The 17,803-nt window shown below is 41.2% G+C and overlaps 1 protein-coding gene across 5 annotated transcripts in view; it reads right to left on the reverse strand.

Moving 5' to 3' along the window:
* Positions 1 to 17,803, reverse strand: part of LOC306961790 (Fc receptor-like protein 5) — a 101,644-nt gene that overhangs the window by 60,587 nt on the left and 23,254 nt on the right. For 3 of the 5 annotated variants that reach the window (XM_079554689.1, XM_079554691.1, XM_079554690.1), the window contains exons 2-9: positions 16,501 to 16,524; positions 12,115 to 12,372; positions 11,768 to 12,025; positions 11,249 to 11,506; positions 10,844 to 11,104; positions 8,046 to 8,315; positions 7,641 to 7,940; positions 7,305 to 7,571 (exon numbers count right to left, since the gene is read on the reverse strand). In XM_079554689.1, coding sequence (XP_079410815.1) covers positions 7,305 to 7,571; positions 7,641 to 7,940; positions 8,046 to 8,315; positions 10,844 to 11,104; positions 11,249 to 11,506; positions 11,768 to 12,025; positions 12,115 to 12,372; positions 16,501 to 16,524 — 1,896 coding nt within the window. The remainder of the gene's footprint in view (positions 1 to 7,304; positions 7,572 to 7,640; positions 7,941 to 8,045; positions 8,316 to 10,843; positions 11,105 to 11,248; positions 11,507 to 11,767; positions 12,026 to 12,114; positions 12,373 to 16,500; positions 16,525 to 17,803) is intronic. The other 2 variants (XM_079554693.1, XM_079554692.1) reach the window with 2 other exon arrangements.

The following is a 17,803-nucleotide window of genomic DNA, read 5'->3' on the forward strand; positions in this document are numbered from 1 at the left end:
ATGAAATGACACTTACACAGGTGTAAAACAGCTTAGGCCACGGCCCACTACTGCGCCACAATTATAATAAAAAGGCAGTGTTTAACATTAGCGAAAGATTAATAAATACTGTAATTTTCAGTGAACCATTTCCCGACAATAATAAAAAGAAAGCGCTGAAATACTTTGTGTAGAAAATGGGCTGGCAACATCAGCACACACTACACGACTTTTATGCCCAATTGTGGACGCACAGGAGAAACGTGAGTGAATATAGCGTCTCCAAAGCGACACACGGCCAATGACAGAGTGAAAAAGACAGAAAAACATATACAACTCATTTCATGGCCACAGCCCCACACGAAACAACACAACTTTATCACCAAAAGTTCACGAGAGCCTTTTCCAGCAACATTTCAACCATGAGCAGAGTTTAACTGCAGCACTTACTGAGTTTGGAGACAGAATTTCCAGCTACATTTCTCCGTTTGCTTCTCTTTCTCCGCTGTCTCCTCTGCCTTTTCTTATTAAATCCAAAGAAATACGTCCCGCATCTTCGTGTTGTCGACGTTTATCTCCATTTTGACAGAACTATCGCCAGGTTGAAGCTCGTAGTAGCAGCAGCTGCAGCAGCATGAACGAGCCGGTCAGCCTGAGTGACCGGTGGAAGAAGGAGAAATAGAGCTTGGACTGATTGACACAAAAGCTACTGACTGTAAACAGTTCATCAGGACCTCTAATGTGGTCCTACAGTTCAACATTAATATTTAAAAGAATAAACAGTTAGTAAACACAAGTGCATCTTATTGAACATGAATTATTTTCAAAACCAATTATCATAGTAGAAACTTCTCAAGCAGTTTGTGATGCATTTTGGAAACAGGAGATGAGCCCCTGGTCTAACGCAGTGTTTCCCAACCAGGGGTACAGGGACCCCTGGGGGGACTTGAGGACCTAGCAGGGGGTACTTGGAACTATATCAGATTGAAAAAAATTGAAATTTTTATAGGAAAAGGTATATTTTCCAAGAAAATGTTTTGCTTTGGGAGAATTTTAGGTTTATTTTGACTGCAACATTGTCCCTTTTCTTACAAATACCACTTTTAAGTAATTACTTTCTAAATAAACTGCAACACCCTCGAGGTAGTGGGTACACGGTCGACCACTGAAAGGCCCAAGGGGCACGAAAGACAATAAACGTTGGGAACCACTGGTCTAATGCACCGCCTGACTTGAGAAACTAATTCTTAAGACTTACTTTTAGTCATTATTCGAGTAGCACACATATTCTGAATGGCTTTGGCAGAATTCAAATGAGCCATTTTAATCTAGATTAAAAAAAAAAAATCTATGCCCACCTCTAATTTTATTGCTAATAATGCATGGGCAGATCAGCTTCCGGGTTTGCAAAATACCCCCAGAAAATACTTACATTTCTCACAAAAAATAGTTCTCCATAGCGGTAGACGTACAATATATCATATAAATCCCTGTACTTTACTTTGGGATGGCTAAAATAGCATGATACAGATCCTTTAAATAAACACCATGTTGTTAACCTAATACATCTTGTCCGAAACGCTGAGCCAGTTCGTACAGTCTGACAGTGGCGTAGGTGGTAGAGCAGGTCGTCTCATGACCAGAAGGTTATGTTGTGTCCTTGGGTACACTGGTGTATGAATGAGAGTGTGAATGGGTGACTGGTTCCTTGCTGTAAAGCGCTTTGAGTGCCTAATATAGGTGGGAAAGTGCTATATAAGTTGAGACCATTTGCTCTCAGTCTGCCACTGCAACTGGGTGGGAGGTGTTGTCCATGATGGAGGTGAGCTTGGCTACTACCCTCCTGTCCCTCACCTCCTCCACAGAGTCCAGGGGGCAGCCCAGGACGGAGCTGGCCCTCATGGCCAACTTGTTCTGTGAGTTCTTGTCCCGCTCTGTGCTGCCCGTGGCTCAGCACACTCAGCAAAATACTCCTGCAGCCTCCTCTAGTGGAGGCGACTTTGACCCTTCATGTACACGGCCATACGTGAAACTGTCCACCACCTCAGTGGTTTATAGCAGGGCTTTGAAAAGCCCCGGGAGCCGTGGGAAAATGTATGATTTATATGACAAATTCAGATAGGGATAAATTATCAAAAATCATTCAATTTAATTGTTGAAATTCATCCATAACCCAGTAAGACACTGCTTTTATGACGGTTTCGCCATGAAATAAAAAATACATGAAAAGATTTACTTTGCAATAAAGCATTTTGTCTGAGGGACACAGCGATCATCTAGGGGACCCCAGAGCTGACAAGTTCAGAACTTATAGGCGGTTTATAGAAGTTTATAGAAGATATTGCACTGCCTTAATAATTGCAGTTTTAGGGCCTGATTTACAAAGCCTGGTACTAAATTTCAAGTCGCACCTGTGGGCGTGTTGCACCTGATTTACCATTTGACATTGTGCATGTTTTTTTTATTTATTATTTTTTGTTTTATTTGTCCTTTATTTATCCAGGATAAAACTCATTGAGATTAAAAATCTCTTTTTCAAGAGTGTCCTGGCCAAGATGCAGGGGAACAGGTTTACATACAACTTAGTTACAATTTTACACAAATAATCACAAATAAACATTGCATAATTTAAAGTTTAAATCAAGATAATTCACTCAGATAAAACAGCTACATGTAAAAGACTTTGTTTCTAGAGTTTTCAATAGTGATTTAAAAGTATGAAGTGATACAAGTTCTTTTAACTGAAACTCCTTCTGTAGCTCATTCCAAGAGTGCGGAGCAGCAAATCTAAAGGCCTTTTTACCCAGTTCTGTTTGCACCCTGGGCACAGAGGGCAAGAGAAGGTCCTGAGAGCGCAGGCTGGAGCTGCTGCTGCTCCTCAGCTCAGTGAGCTGCTGCAGATACGGAGGGACAAGTCCAGCAATACATTTATAAATCAAAAGATACCAATGTTTCAATCTACAAAATGACAAAGATGACCAGCCCACCCGGGCGTAAAGGACGCAGTGATGAGTCAATGACCTCATGTTTGTAGTAAAGCGCAAAGCTCCATGATACACAGTGTCCAAAGCACGCAAAGAATCTGTGGAGGCATTCATAAACGTTACAATAGTCCAAAACAGGCATATAAGTAGCATTCACAAGTTTCTTTCGGGCTTCAAATGATAAGCAAGACTTAATACGAAAGTAGAACCCGAGTTTTAATTTTAATCGGAGTATCAGTTTTTTAATATGGGGCTTTAAAGATATTTATTTTCAGTTACTAGTTGGATTTGATGCCCCTCATTTGAAATGATGGGAGATGATTAGAAGATGATTTTCTGTGTGAGAACACCATGTATTTTGTCTTATCTGCATTTAAAACAAATTTTAAATGATAAAAAGCATCCTGTAATTGATTAAAACCAATTTTCAGTTGTTTTATTGCAAGATCACATTTGTGCCACAAATGTGACGTGTAAATGTCACTGCATGAGCCGAGGAATCACAAAACCTTTAGCACCTTTGAGGAAAGAGCCACGTGTAAAAGTCCTCATGGATAAAGGACAAATGGTCATTGATAATAATCATTATTATATTGAAATACGAATAATAAATCTCAAAAACTCTGATAAAGTGTCATGCCATTAAGACTTTTCAAAACTATATTGAAATAATACTAAAAAGTGTGAGATTTGTACGATTTGTGATGTTTTAACTTAACTTACATTAACCATTTGCGGCATGACATCTGTATAATCACTATAAGAAACACAAAAAAATATATATATAAAAAAAAGAATAAAGATACTAATCATTCCACACTTTTAGAGGCAATAAATCATGACAGTGGGTTTATACAAAGTTCATTTTATTACTTTTGCCTCAAACATTTTCACTGATACAATATTTACAAAATGACATTAAAGTCAAGTATAAAAACAACCAACGGTTTGACTAAAGCTTCGAGCAGTGCAGGAGTTCGGCTCAGGATAAATAATAACAATAATAAGAGGCTGTGTCAGGTCTAAGGCACAGAGTCATGAGGAAAGGCTACAGTCCCACAGAGTCTGGAGCTCCAGTCAGTCTCACAGGCCTTTTGACTTCAGAGTAAACTGTTTCTTCCACACATGTATCTGGGGGCTTCGCTGAAATCAAAGAGATAAAAGCAAATTCAGTAGATTAAAAGGGATAGTAAACCATAGTGAGCAGAGGATTGAGGAAAACTAATGAGAGTGATTTGTGGAACTGCACATGTGGACAGAGCCAGTAAAAGACAGAACACGTTACCTTCAGATCTTTCTTTTCCTTTTCTATAGTGGCTGATCTGAGCGTACATGACGTCCACATCTGCCGAGAACAAACAGAAGAAAACATTTTGAGCATTTACTTTATTATTACAGGGTTTACACAGTCCAATTGAACGCTTTTTAAAGCACAAATCAGAGGTCGACTGATATGGGTTTTTGTAATGCCCATGCCGATATGCTCAGCCGATATTTTCAAACATAAACACTTGGCCACTCCAGCAGTGGCCGATTTTACTTTATTACTTTAGCAGATTCAATCATAGCTTTGGTCCCAGCTTTGATTAATTGCCGTTAGCACTAGCATACTGTTGCTAGCCGCAGCTACCAAAACTAACTCCAAAAAGACATGCAGCATGTCTATATTGACTGAGGTTTGGTGAAACTTGTATTTAACAAACTTGTAGCTAACCAACTGGTTTTAAAGTCCTGACTTTGCTCTTTTCAATGAAAAAACAGGAAGTCTCTGTCACTTTCAGCCCTGGAGATATCAGATTTTATTGGCGATACATCCGCTGATAGCCGATATTGTAAAATCCAAAAATATTGCCCCGATATATCGACCTCTAGTCCTAATACAACATTTTTTGGCCAAATAGAGAAAAAAATGCTGCACACCAATGCATGAATGAGAGTTTGAATGGGTGAGTGGATCCTTGCTGTAAAGCGCTTTGAGTGCCTAGTGTAGGTGGAAAAGCGCTTTATAAGTTGAGGCCATTTACCATTTGAATACTTAAGTAATAAGTAAGTAATCGAATGTGCAGCGATTGTTGCTGTTGTCTGCTGTTTTTCAAACAGAGGAAAGAGAATTGAACAAAACAGGCGTCTTTGAACAATAAATGTGGTCAAATTAAGCCAAAACAGCAACTGAATATGTTCAAGACCAGTGGTGAAAAAAACTGATTTTTTTTTTTTTACTGCAAATCCAATCAGTCTACACAATTATAGCCACAAAAATGAATATTTTTCTGAGAGACAGAGCTGCATTAACCTCTAAAACCCCACCTTAACCAAGTGCATTTTCTCCAGTTTGTCACAACACAAATCTAAAAGCTACTTGAAAAAAGCCTCAAAAAAGACAAAAAAAAAGCAACAGAAAATGAATGAAAAAGTCAAAAAAAGTCACAAAAGAGCAACAAAAACCCAGCAAATAAGCGAAAATATTAAATCAGTGACAACAGCGGCAAAGCAAGGAAAAGGCTTTATTTAGAGCAGTTTTGTAGGTCTTAGCTTTCAAATGAAGCGTTACGCTGGCCGAATAAACTGAAAGTTCCAGTCGAGAAGCTTTTCGATTTGGGTAATGCTAAAGTGGTTAGGATTAAAGAGGTTTCTACATCTACACACCATGTCTGCCTCGTCTTTTTGCCCATCTGTATGTGACATTTGTATGTCCTACTAACTAACGAAATTAAGAAATGTGCCCACACTTGTCACAGCGAGCGTGAGAACGAGAACTGAAGTGTAAACGGTTTTATGGGACTTGGACAAAGCAAATGAAATGAAATGCAACGTAGATAAGGGAAACACTATATTTTTCTTAATGGAACTGTCTAAGCCTCTGATTCAGTTCTGAACCTGTGTGTCCTTTAGTGCCTGTTCAAGCTGGCGTTGTAGGTATTTTAATTACTTTGAGGTATATAATTTCGACTGTTGTGAAGTGACCAAACTGTACCTGCTGCCGACTGTGCAATAACACTGGAGAACATGACGTCTGCTTCTCTCCCTCGTTCTCTCCTCTCTCGGAATTCGATTTGGCTGTAGGTCACTTCTATAAATCCAAGTGTTGAAGAGAATGCAACATTGTTTTATCATTATTAAACAGATATTAGATATGATTTAAACAAGTCACTGATTCAACCAACAAAATGTTTGCACAAACCTTGATTAGGAGAGGTTGTGGTCACCTGATCTCCAGCAGGCATCTTGGTTTCCTGAGACCTGAGACATTAAGTTACATTAATTACAAGCAAACCCACTTAGAACAGTGAATAAAGAAAGAGCATTACTGACCTCATAACGCACTGATCTGGAAAAAAAAACCAGATGTTATCAAATAAATCAATACATTTAAAGGTTATTTGTATCTCAGATGTACCTTTGTTATTTCTGTGACGCCACAAAACCAACAGTAGAATCAGCAAAACAATCAGGAAAACTGTAAACCCGAACCCAACCAACACCAGCACAAGAACTGAAGAGCTCCTCGACTCTGATGCTGAAGAAAAAGAATTAGAGAATTTATGTTAAAATGGGTCACAGAACAACTGAACTTCAGGGAAAGGACTGAACTCACAACTGACGGACAGCCAACTCTCTGGAGACGTATTTGAAGTAAGATGTATTCCACATTTGTAAAAGCCTTCATCAGACTTGGACAGAGAAGAGAAGTTGTATGTTCTTAAGGTTCCTTCTTGTATTAACTGTCCATCTTTATTGAAACGAACTGAGGAGAAATCATCAGATTGTCGCACTTTACAGGTGAGAGAGACAGAACGTCCCTCAGGAACAGGCTGAGCTGGGATCAATAAAATCACAGAATCTGTCGAGAAAATTAAGAGTTTAGTCCGTTGAGAACCTGACAAAGAGCATCAAACAGCTGCTCAGAGTTAAAGACATCGTCCATCAGATAAGATAAGATAAGATAAGATAAGATAAGATAAGATAAGATAAGATAAGATGATACTTTATTGATCTCACAGATGGAGAAATTGCATCCACAAGCTTCAACAACCACAAGATCCACAAGCTTCAACAACAAAACTGACTCCCACAAACAGGAGGTGCTCTGAGCAACCTTCAGCTTCAGTAAGTGGCTGGACAGACACTCATGCCGATGTTTTGCAAAGCAATGTTTCCAGACTGGAATGTGTTCCTCTACTGTAGGTGGCGTGCTGATGTTTTGATGTTTTGAACACTGGTCTTTTACAGTTTTGTTGACGGATGGAACAACCTGGTACGATTCGTCCTTTCTGAGGTTAATGTATTTAGCATTTTCATGTCAGCTGGCACAGTCGAATACAGTCAAACATGTAAACATACCGTGAATGGAGATGTTCACAGCGTCAGTCATTTCTCCACGTCCAGACTCACACCAGAACACTGCCCTGATTTCCTCATCTGTGGAGAAATGACATTCCTGTTTGTCTCCTGTGTCAGAGGGACATTGGTTTAAAGAGCGAGTGGTCAGAGAAAACATCTGGACTCTCCAGTCTTCATCAGAGGAGCCACAGCTCACGGACACTGGGTCATTGGTGAGGTGTTGTGAGCTGTTTGGATGCACAATCGGAGACACTCTGGAGCCAGCGTCTGAAAAGACATACTTTTACAGTGTATAGTGTAAAGATAATGAAGAAGAGTCAGTGACAGCAGAGCTACCTGCAGACCAGACAAACTGTGGTGGACTGTATTCAGTGTAGACCTCTGGACTCCCTCGTGAAGCTCGACACACAAACCCTGCTGTGCTGCTCAGACTGTGAACAGTGAAGGACCCATGTGCGGTCCCTGAGGTGAGCCCCGGGAGCGGCTCATATGAGTACGAGCCTGATGGAAGAGGAACAGCCCGGTACCAGTAAAACCTCCATCCTGCAGAGGGCGCTGTAACGTCACACTTCAGAGAGACAGAGGCGCCAGGACTCAGCCACAACGGAGACACGGAGAGGACGGGGACAGCTTTACCTGCAGGGGAAGATATTAATATTAGAGCTACTATTCAAAAAAGCTAGTTAGGCACCTAAAAAATGTATAATTATAGGTCCTTTTAATCAAACACATTGGACTCACTGAGCACTTGGATCCTGGTCTCGTGGCTCCACATTGTGCTTTGATAAGTCTCTCTCGTCGCTCTGCAGCTGTAGCCTCCACTGTCTGACACGGACACATTGGAGAGAGTGTATTCTCTTGTTGCTGTTGGTAAGATGACACTACTCTTTATCCAGACATAGCTCCACTCTGAGCCTCCTTCATCCTCCACGTCACATCTGAGGGACAGGCTCTCTCCACTGAACATCTCTGTCCAGGCAGGATCAGGCTGGACCACCGTTGTGTTTGACACTGAGTAGAGACAACACACATGATGATAGTGCAGTGGTCCTCCAGAGAAAGTATGGTCAAAAAGTCCAACAAAGGTTGATCTCATCTAGGTAGATACATACAACATTTCAACTGGACATTTTTTCACATAGTTGCCCGAAGTTGTACTATCTGATGGGACTTAACATCTTTGGCCCTTTGAAGAAGACACTTGGATGACTCTCGAAACGTCTGGCAACTATGTGAAAAAAAAAAGTCCAGTTGAAATGTTTAAACTTTCAATGTTATGGTCATAAAGGTCAAAAATCTACATGTGTTTTGTTGATCTATACCAGGCCTTTGGTCATGTCCTTCAAATATACAGTATGGATGTCTCAGTTTACTAATTCTACTCATGTGTTATGGACTATGACCAAGAGGAGTTTCCTCCAGATGGTGGCTGGCACTTTCTGACAGCTGTGGTTCCCAACCCAGTGGGCTGTCTATTTGTCAAGGTGGAGTTTAGAGTACAGTTGCTGATCCTCCACATTCAGAGGAATCAACTGAGGAGGTCGTTCACACAGGGACTAAGATACAGTCTCATCTCGACAGACCTTTGAACGGCTTAGAGATGCTCCCCAATAGAGTTATAATGTGTCTGATGAACAAAGTGTGTATAAAGTCGCTTGTGTATTTCACTTGACAAGTCTGTGTTTCTCAAAGCACCACGCTGTAGTCATGATTCACCATATTCAGTGGAGGTAAGCTACTATTGCAGGTTAATGGGTTGTTGTTGTCTCTAGCATTGGGGGGGGGGGGGGCCTGGACTCCGGCTATGTGCGTTGGGCTGGCCACATTTGAGTGGTGCAGATACTGACACCAACTATCGGTCTGTGATGGCAGTCAATGCATATGTTGCTTAGAATCGGCAATAACCTAGTTTATGTAGATCACCAACTATGTACTGTGTAAATTATCTTAGGCTCCAGCGGGCGGTGAGCCTTTCCTTTTTGTGGATGTTTGGTCCTGTCTACGTGTACATCTTCTGCTCATGTTTGATTCAGGGGCATGGTCCAGCTGAGGATATTTAACATAATTGACTTTAAAAAAATCACGAGTGAGGGACGGATGGAGCGTGAGATGGACAGACGGATCGGTGCGGCGTCAGCAGTGATGCGGTCGCTGTATCGGTCTGTCGTGGTGAAGAGGGAGCTGAGTCGGGGCAAAGCTCTGGATTTACCGATCGATCTACGTTCCCGCCCTCACCTATGGTCATGAGATTTGGGTCATGACCGAAAGGACAAATAGATGTTGACCTGTCTTTTAAACATCACGCAGGCTCTGTGTTCAAAAAAGCACAGCAACGCCTCCGTCTGCTAAGAAAACTCAGATCATTTTATGTAAAAAAAGACATTTTAACACTGGTTTATAAATCACTCATAGAATCCAGTATCACATCATGGTTCAACTTTCTGACAGTTAAATCCAAATCCAAACTCTCCCGCATCATCACTCCGGCCTCAAAAATCACCGGTACAGCTCAAACCCCTCTGCCTGAACTTTACAGTCGCTCAGTGCTGAGGAAGGCCACCCAGATCACTGAAGACCCCTCCCATCCACTCTACAGCTCCTTCACTTTGCTCCCACCAGGCAGGCGTTTTAAAGTCCCCCTGGCCCACAAAGACGTCGAGAAAAAAGTCATTTGTTCCAAAGGCAATCTCCACTTTGAACGATCACAAACCACAGTCCTGTTGTTCATTATTGTTGTGTTGATTTTAAATGTGCCTGTGTTTTTATGGAAGTGTGTGTGCATGTTTTGAGCCTGTCAAAGACGAATTTCTGTCTCATTTGGGGACAATGAGACAATGAGAACATAGCAGATGTGACGACAGAAACAGCGACAAGAAAGTTGTCGTCATTGGGACATTAACAATGGCGCTCCTGCCACACGGAGTTCAGTAAATGACTTCTGTCGTTTATGTCAGAAAAACTTAAGAATACAAGCAAACCAGAGCATTACGGGAAGTGGTCGCTTGTGTTGAAAAACTACAAAACAAAGGCTCAACAGTGAAGCCCGTTCAGGGCTCGGTGGTGGTAGCTGTTGAAGCCACGGCCGCCCTGGGGCGGACTGTCCATTTACCATGTGGCTATATAATGCGTTGTTCATATCCTAAGCTCTTATTATGTCAGCGCCCTCTGCTGGACACGTTTAATGCCACCTGAGCATTCTGGTTATTCTTTAAAAAATCATAACTCCGCACAGGAATGGGCTAGAGACTTACTTTTCCCCCTAAATACTCTGGAATTTATGCACTACAGGGCAGGGACCTGTATGTTTGAGACTTTTGAGGTTTCATTTTCTCCCAGTGTCTGTGTAGGTTTCTCTTTCTCCAAACATGCTGGTCTGGTTTGTGGCAACATGCAGAGTTTTTATATATGACAATAAAAGCACTTTACCTTTCCCTTACCTATAAAACTAAAACATCTGATGAATTAGCAGCTTTGAAATGTTCAAACTAATCTTTCTGAACCAACATGTTGGAGAAGGTAAGATACAGAAATGTACTCACCAGTTTCCCAAATAGTGACTCTCTCACTTTCAGCTGTCAGTCTATAAAGTCGTACTTTTCCTCTGCAGGAGTAAACTCCTCCACGAGAGACACTGACAGTAGGTGTGTCTTCTTTTAATATTTCCAAGGTAGAATTCTGAGCTGAAGAACGTCTGATCCATTCATATTCAGAAACTCCTTGTGCCTCACATTTAAGCTCCACTGTGCCCTGGTTTGGGATGAAGTGGTTTTCTGTGGTCAGTGTAACACTGAGGCTGACTCCTGTAGTGAAAACATTATATCATATATCACACATTATCAGGCTTTTCCCAGTTTCTTTGTATTTAGATCCAGAACCACCGTGTTAATGTGACTGTTTACCAAATTAGAAAACTGATCAGAGTCCTGTATGTGAGCAGTACCGACCTGGGCGTATTGAAAGTTGACGACCTTTGTATAATGTTCCCTCTTTGATCCCACAGGAGTACCATCCCTGGTCTGATGCTGACACATGGATCCTCAGCTCCACTGTCGTCTCAGAAGTGCGTTTAAACCAGTGATTCGTGTCATTTTTTACAATGACTCCATCTTTATAAAAGTACAGATGTGTTTGGACAGGCCCCTCACACTGAACAATCGCTGTCTCTCCAGAATTGGCCCATGAAGGCATTTGTAAAGGCAAACCTGCAAAAAATATACATTAAAAAAAATATTACTTCTGTTTTTTTTTGTGTGTCTCCCCACCCTCTGTCTCTCTCTTTATTGGACTCGGTTGCTTTAAGATATGACATTGATACAACTGATTGATTGATTGCTTTGTTTGTCTTTGTGTTTTACTAAACAAACCCTTCTGAAAGAATATTCCAAGTAAAGCACAAACTCTACCATATCGTGGAAAAACATGAGCCACACAAGCTCAAGACAAAACACAGTGTTTCCACTCACCAGTCTCTCTGATGATGACTTTAAAACTTTCTTCAGTGACGATAAACTCATCTGAGCCTCTGCAGGAGTACACTCCTCCACGAGACACTTTAATAATGTTTGCTTTTTCATTCAATATTTTAAAGTGAGTGTCAGAGTCTGAGCTGCGTTTGAGCCACTGAGGGTTTGGAAAACCCTCCACAGAACATGTCAGAGTCACACTGCCCTGGTCTGGGATGTAGTAGCTGGATCTTCTTAGCCCAATACTGCGTCTCTGTCCTGCACAGATGAAGACCGACAATAACACTGTTTTATTAAATTGTGTTTTTTTTTAAACAGGTGTATTTTTTATTAGGTAAACTACTTACTAGTAACATCCAGGTGTTTCTTATTTAGTGGTCTGTTCCAATTTCCCACACATGAATAATATCCCTGATCTTCAGCAGACACTGGACTGATCCTCAGCTCTACAGAGCTGACAGTCCGTGTGATCTGATGAGTAGAGTCTGCCTGCACCTCGGTGTCACCTTTATGGAGGTTCACTCTCTCTGTGTCTGACCCCACACACCGCACAGTCACTGAGTCTCCAGGATATGGATAAGAGGACGGAATCTGTAAAGTCACTCCTGCACAAAGACACATTCACAAACCAGTTATGAAAAACACATACGATTCAGTGAAGGTCTTATTCTGTGATAAACCTTCTGAGCTTTAACCTCTTAACCCCCTCCTTAACCAAGTGCATTTTCTCCAGTTCAGTTTTAGCCAAATCTAAAAGGTCACAGCCTATAGACCTATTGCCTCATTTGAAAGCTAAGACCTATAAAACTCATCTAAACGAATCCTTTCCTCATGTCGTCACTTTTTGACATTTTTGACGTTTCTGTTACTCTTTTGTTGCTTTTTTTATGTTTTCTTCATGCATTTTGTCACCTTTTTTCGCTCTTTTGTTGTATTTTAATCTTTTTGTCTCATTTTGTTGCTGTTTAAGAAGCTGTGTGTGTTCTTTTCAGGTGGGGGTTAAGAGGTTAAACTCACCAAAACATATTGCATTTGTTTCATTATTCATAGTTTGCCTACTCCTTTTATGGCATTCACTATTCACTAATTTATTCACTTCAAATGTATATTGTGAAGCTGGGCGAGACTGTGGGCGGGGACTCTGCCTCGAATGAACCCAGCTCTTCATAACCCCCAAAATTAAGAAATTAAGAACACAAAATTGAATGAGCTTGACGTAGGTCGTCGAGGTTATGCCGAATGTAAGAGAGATAGGCCCTCAGGACCAACGACCGAGGGTCTGGATTTTATGGTCGGAAAGGCCGGCCCTGGCCACTGAGGACGCGGCCCCGATACGGAATGAATGAATGGAGTAACGCAAAGAAGATATGCCAGACATGTGGAGGATCTTGCGAAAATGCTTGCTGAACCAAAATCTAGAAGCCATCTTCCCTGCTTCGGTAAGGAACAGAGGATCGTGCGAAAAAGCGCTGGAAGCAAAGCAAAGCGTAATGTACTTTAGCAGAGGCTCGTATGGGCTAATGGAAGAGTTAAGGCAGAATAGGTAGATAGGAAAGGAACACCGAGCTGGTCAGTTATACTCCTGCGAAGAGAGAAAATGAGCGAGTCAGAGGTGTGGATGGAAAGGTTGGATAACCTCGGGGGGATCGACTGGTCAAACACATTGGATGTAGGAGCGAACTCAGAGCATCGCAAGAACCCGAAAAAAGCGAGGAACATGCACTCCAAGACAAGGTCGACGGCAGGAGTAAAGTAACCGGAACGTAAAGTGCTTACGCAGCGGAAGAATTGTGCATATTTGAGGACAGTCAGTTACATGAAGGTCAGAACCACGTTTAAAACATTCTTCAAACATACCCTGATATCACTTTTTAAAACATTTATGTTAGGCTTGTTTGGATTCTACTTTTAAGTAGTGTTAGTGTTTTAAGTCATGTACCTCCTGTTTCCCTGCCTCATGTCAGTCATTCTACTTTTTATTACCAACAAAAAGCAAGCAACATATAATTTAGAAAATATTCTGTATATCTTCTGAGTATTTTTATAGCATGTTTGATTAAACGTTGAATATAATTATTATTTTAACTCATTGACTGCCAATGACATCTATAGACGTCAATTGGGTTTTTCAATGGGATCAGCTGCAGCAAAGCCTTGAGTATGTCTGGTGTTAAAATCTTTGTTGTGCTGCCTAATGCTGCCACCTAGTGACTCAATAAAAGAACTACAAGTTCCTTTATTGAGTCACTAGGTGGCAGCATTGCTCTTTCGTTTTCTCGGCTTTTTGGTCAGAAAACAGCATTTTGGGTGATTGTGTATTTTCCACGGACGATTACTGAAGAATGGAAAGAGGTACAAACAAACTTTTTTAGATGAAAGAAGAGAGTCTAATCTTTCTTTTGGTGGGTTTCGTGTTGACATAGACCTAGACCTCAATTTTCTGTGGGTCTTGAAAAAACAGTCAAAATCCTGAAAAACCTCTGGCAGTGGGAAGCTTGCTAATTTGAAAATGGCTGGCAGTCAATGAGTTAATAGCTATCAGAGTCACAAAAAGAAAGCAATATAAAATAAAACAGCATTAAACTAAATTGTACACCATGCATGATGAGCACACACAGGACTCTGCACAATACATTTTTGTCAGGCTCAACAGAGAACACACAACAAAAATATAATCGTGCTCCCAAATTTGATATGAAATTGCTAGAGTGCTGGGTTAGAAACAAAAATACACAAATGACTCTGCTGACTTTTGCTTGTGACTTGTTTTGCACATGAGCAAGCACTTCCGTATGTAATCGTGTCTTAACACTCACCATGGAGCTGCCTTCACCACAATGATCTATTGTTGCATAGGACATGCTGTATTTGATCCAGCCGAATTCTCTACCTGCTGCTATTAAGATGTCTGATCATGACAAACTCCCGTAGTATGAAAACTTCTACTTTTAGTAACAGACTCCCTACTCATCAGTCAAAAGATCTAACTGGACACTTTTCAAGCACAGAACATTGGACTGTGTGTTCACCCGCTCTGCATCGAGTCTCTTTGCTGTCACGCTAAAATATCTCCAAATCAAACTTTTTCTTTTTGTCACCGCGCCGTTCGGCCCAATGGCCGCTGGCTGCTCTGCTTTATGACCACAACACTGGGGGCCATCATTGCTCCGCCATTGCTGTAGTACCTCCCTATCGCAACTAGACCCCCTTTGAAAAGGTATTGGAGTTTAGACACCTTAAAAACAACTTTAACGCCTGGTTTCTATTTTTTCAACACTAGACTAGGCGAGATATTCCTCCTGAGATAACGCTGGGTTAGTCACAATATATGAAACCAGGCTGGTTTTCGTAGTATGATTTTTTGAAATCTTGCACTTAAAGCAGTACTAAGTAACTTGTTTACCTTAATAAATCCTTCCCGTAGTCCCTGTGGGGATAGTACAAGTGTTTATGGGATGATTGGAGGGTCTCTCATCTCCCCCTGGTGTCTCTGGCCAGAAAACCATGTTTGCAACGTGACTGCCACCGGTCTGGAGAAAGCAATACACACTAATGGAATCACGAAGAAGAAGCTAACATGCTAACGGGCAAAGCTAACTGCGGGCTAAAGTCACTTTAAACAGTATTTACAGCCAAGTTTGAGTGAAAAAAATATTTCCATTGTATAATTGGATGCACATTGACCCTCTCTCCCTTCGCCTTTCCTGTCAGCGTAGTATTTACTCTCCAAGACAATTAATAAGTAAAAAAATCGTAACTTGCTACGACACCTGCATTTGCGCTTAAGGCCTCTAGGGGGAAGAGTTACTTAGTACTGCTTTAATGAGGCTCGGACTGTTAGCATTGGAGCAGCGCGAGCTACACGTCACGCAAGGGCCGAGTCTACAGTGAAGATCCCGCCCTTATGTCCTTTTTAGGAACATGCTTTGTCAGAGCTGGGGAGGAGGAGTCTGTTAATCCGCCAAGAATTCCCCGTCGACCGTGGTTATTATGGTAAACGGGGAGGAGTGAGCAGAAGACGTCCATTATTTTTTACAGTCTATGGTTCGGCCACGCTTGTTTTGTTGACTGTCGACGCGGAGAGAGCGACTGCAGCGGCAGCAGCACATGCGAGGGGAAGAGGGGCGGGGCGGACGCCGGAACATCCAATAGCGCAAGAGGAACGCTCTCACATACACACACCTGCACAGAGGAGCTGCGATGCGGACAGACCCTAGAAGTAAATATAGACACACGGACACGAAAGTAGAAGTCAGGGCTATTTTTGGTTGAGCGTGAGATATATGAGGGTTATGGCGTGAGAGCGTGTGAAGGTAGCCTACTCAAATGGAAAAGGAAAGCGTGAGAGTTGACAGCCCTGGACAAAGACTTACAGTTGTGCTTGAAAGTTTACATACCCAGGCAGAAGCTTAGATTTCTTTTTATGTGTGACTATTTTTTTTTTAAATATGAAAGATGACTCATAGTTAGGTGTTTGTGTGAAGCCGTTTATGGTGAAACAACTGAGTTTGCTCTTTTTTAAATCATAATGAAAAAAAAGTACCAAAAATGACCCTGGTCAACACGTTCTATTTGTTTTCTTATATTTATTCAACTGTGAAGCACTTTGAATTGCCTTGTGTATGAATTGTGCTCTACAAATAAACTTGCCTTGCCTTGTTACTGTTTTTAAAATCCTAAATACTGTTGCAAAGGCAGCTGAAAGATTTCACGAAATGAGCAGTGAGACTTACCTTTGCAGAGGACAGCTGTGAGAACTGAAACGAGGAGAGTGAAACAGGTGAACAAAGGCCTTAATCTATAATTAAATGTTTATATATAAACTCACGGGAGAGGGCCAGAGTCCAGAGGAGACGGGAGCCCATCTTCACACCCAGCTGCTCCTCGACAGACGAACTAAAATGATTTGCGAACACGCGCTGAAAAGAGGAAGTCACATCATTCAAATACATATCGCCTTTGTGTTTCCTTCCTTTCTTCTTGATTTTACTCAGGTAGAAGTAAAAAAGCAGTGACTCAAATGATTACTGAAGTGAAAGTTTTAGTGTTGATGTAGAAAGACAAAACAAAGAGTAACATGAAAGAATACACCATGATAATAAAATAAATGGGTTTTTAAATATAAGATGTTTTTTTTTCTCACGTTACATTTAGCTTTTGTCAGTGAATGCAGCCGCGAGAAAAAGTGAGTTCAGCGTTTGGAATTTCTCACATTTCTAAAATTAAAATTTAACAATCACTATTGTGATCTGATCTTCATCGAATGATTAAACAGTGTCTGCTTAAACTAATGCCACCCAAACACTTACATCTGATCACATTTTTATTGGCCATAACATGTAAACATTCACAGGACAGTGTGGAATAAGTAAGTACACCACCCGAATCTCACTGAACTGCAGCAGTTTTTTAAAGAGGAAAAGTCAAAGATTAATCCTGATCGTTGTGAGCGTCGAATCTGCAATACAGAAAAGCAGATTAGACTTTTCTGTCGTCTAACGATACAGCATGGCCTGTTACAACACAGGACATTAGGGTTCTAGTATAGACTTTTAAAAACTATATTGAAATAATGCTAAAAGTGCACATAGTGAAATATCTACAGCAGGGGTAGGCAATGTCAGGCCCACGGGCCAAATCCGGCCCTCCAGCACATAACCTCTGGCCAAGATGATTTTGAGAACTATTATTTTGCAAATAAGAGATCAAATACCTGCCAGAACATCCCTCTTGGTCATATATAATGTTAAACAGTGATTCTCTACTGGTGGGTCGCAAGTCTATAGGGAATGTTCAATATTTTCCATCTGAAACTACATGGAAACACTAACTGTGTCTGTTAAAATGAATGTTGTTGGGTTGTTTTGATCATAATTTCAGTCTTAAAGGGAAATCTACTGCTTGTTCAACAAAAACTTGTGTGGAAAATACAATATTTTATACGATATATGACAAATGACAGTTTGATTTGGGTCCTCGGCTCGTCATCCGAGGGTAATGGTGGATCCCAAAGGCCTGACACTGATGTAAAACATG

The sequence above is a fragment of the Gobius niger genome (genome assembly GCF_951799975.1).
Source record: "Gobius niger genome assembly, chromosome: 4".
NCBI classification, from domain to species: domain Eukaryota; kingdom Metazoa; phylum Chordata; class Actinopteri; order Gobiiformes; family Gobiidae; genus Gobius; species Gobius niger.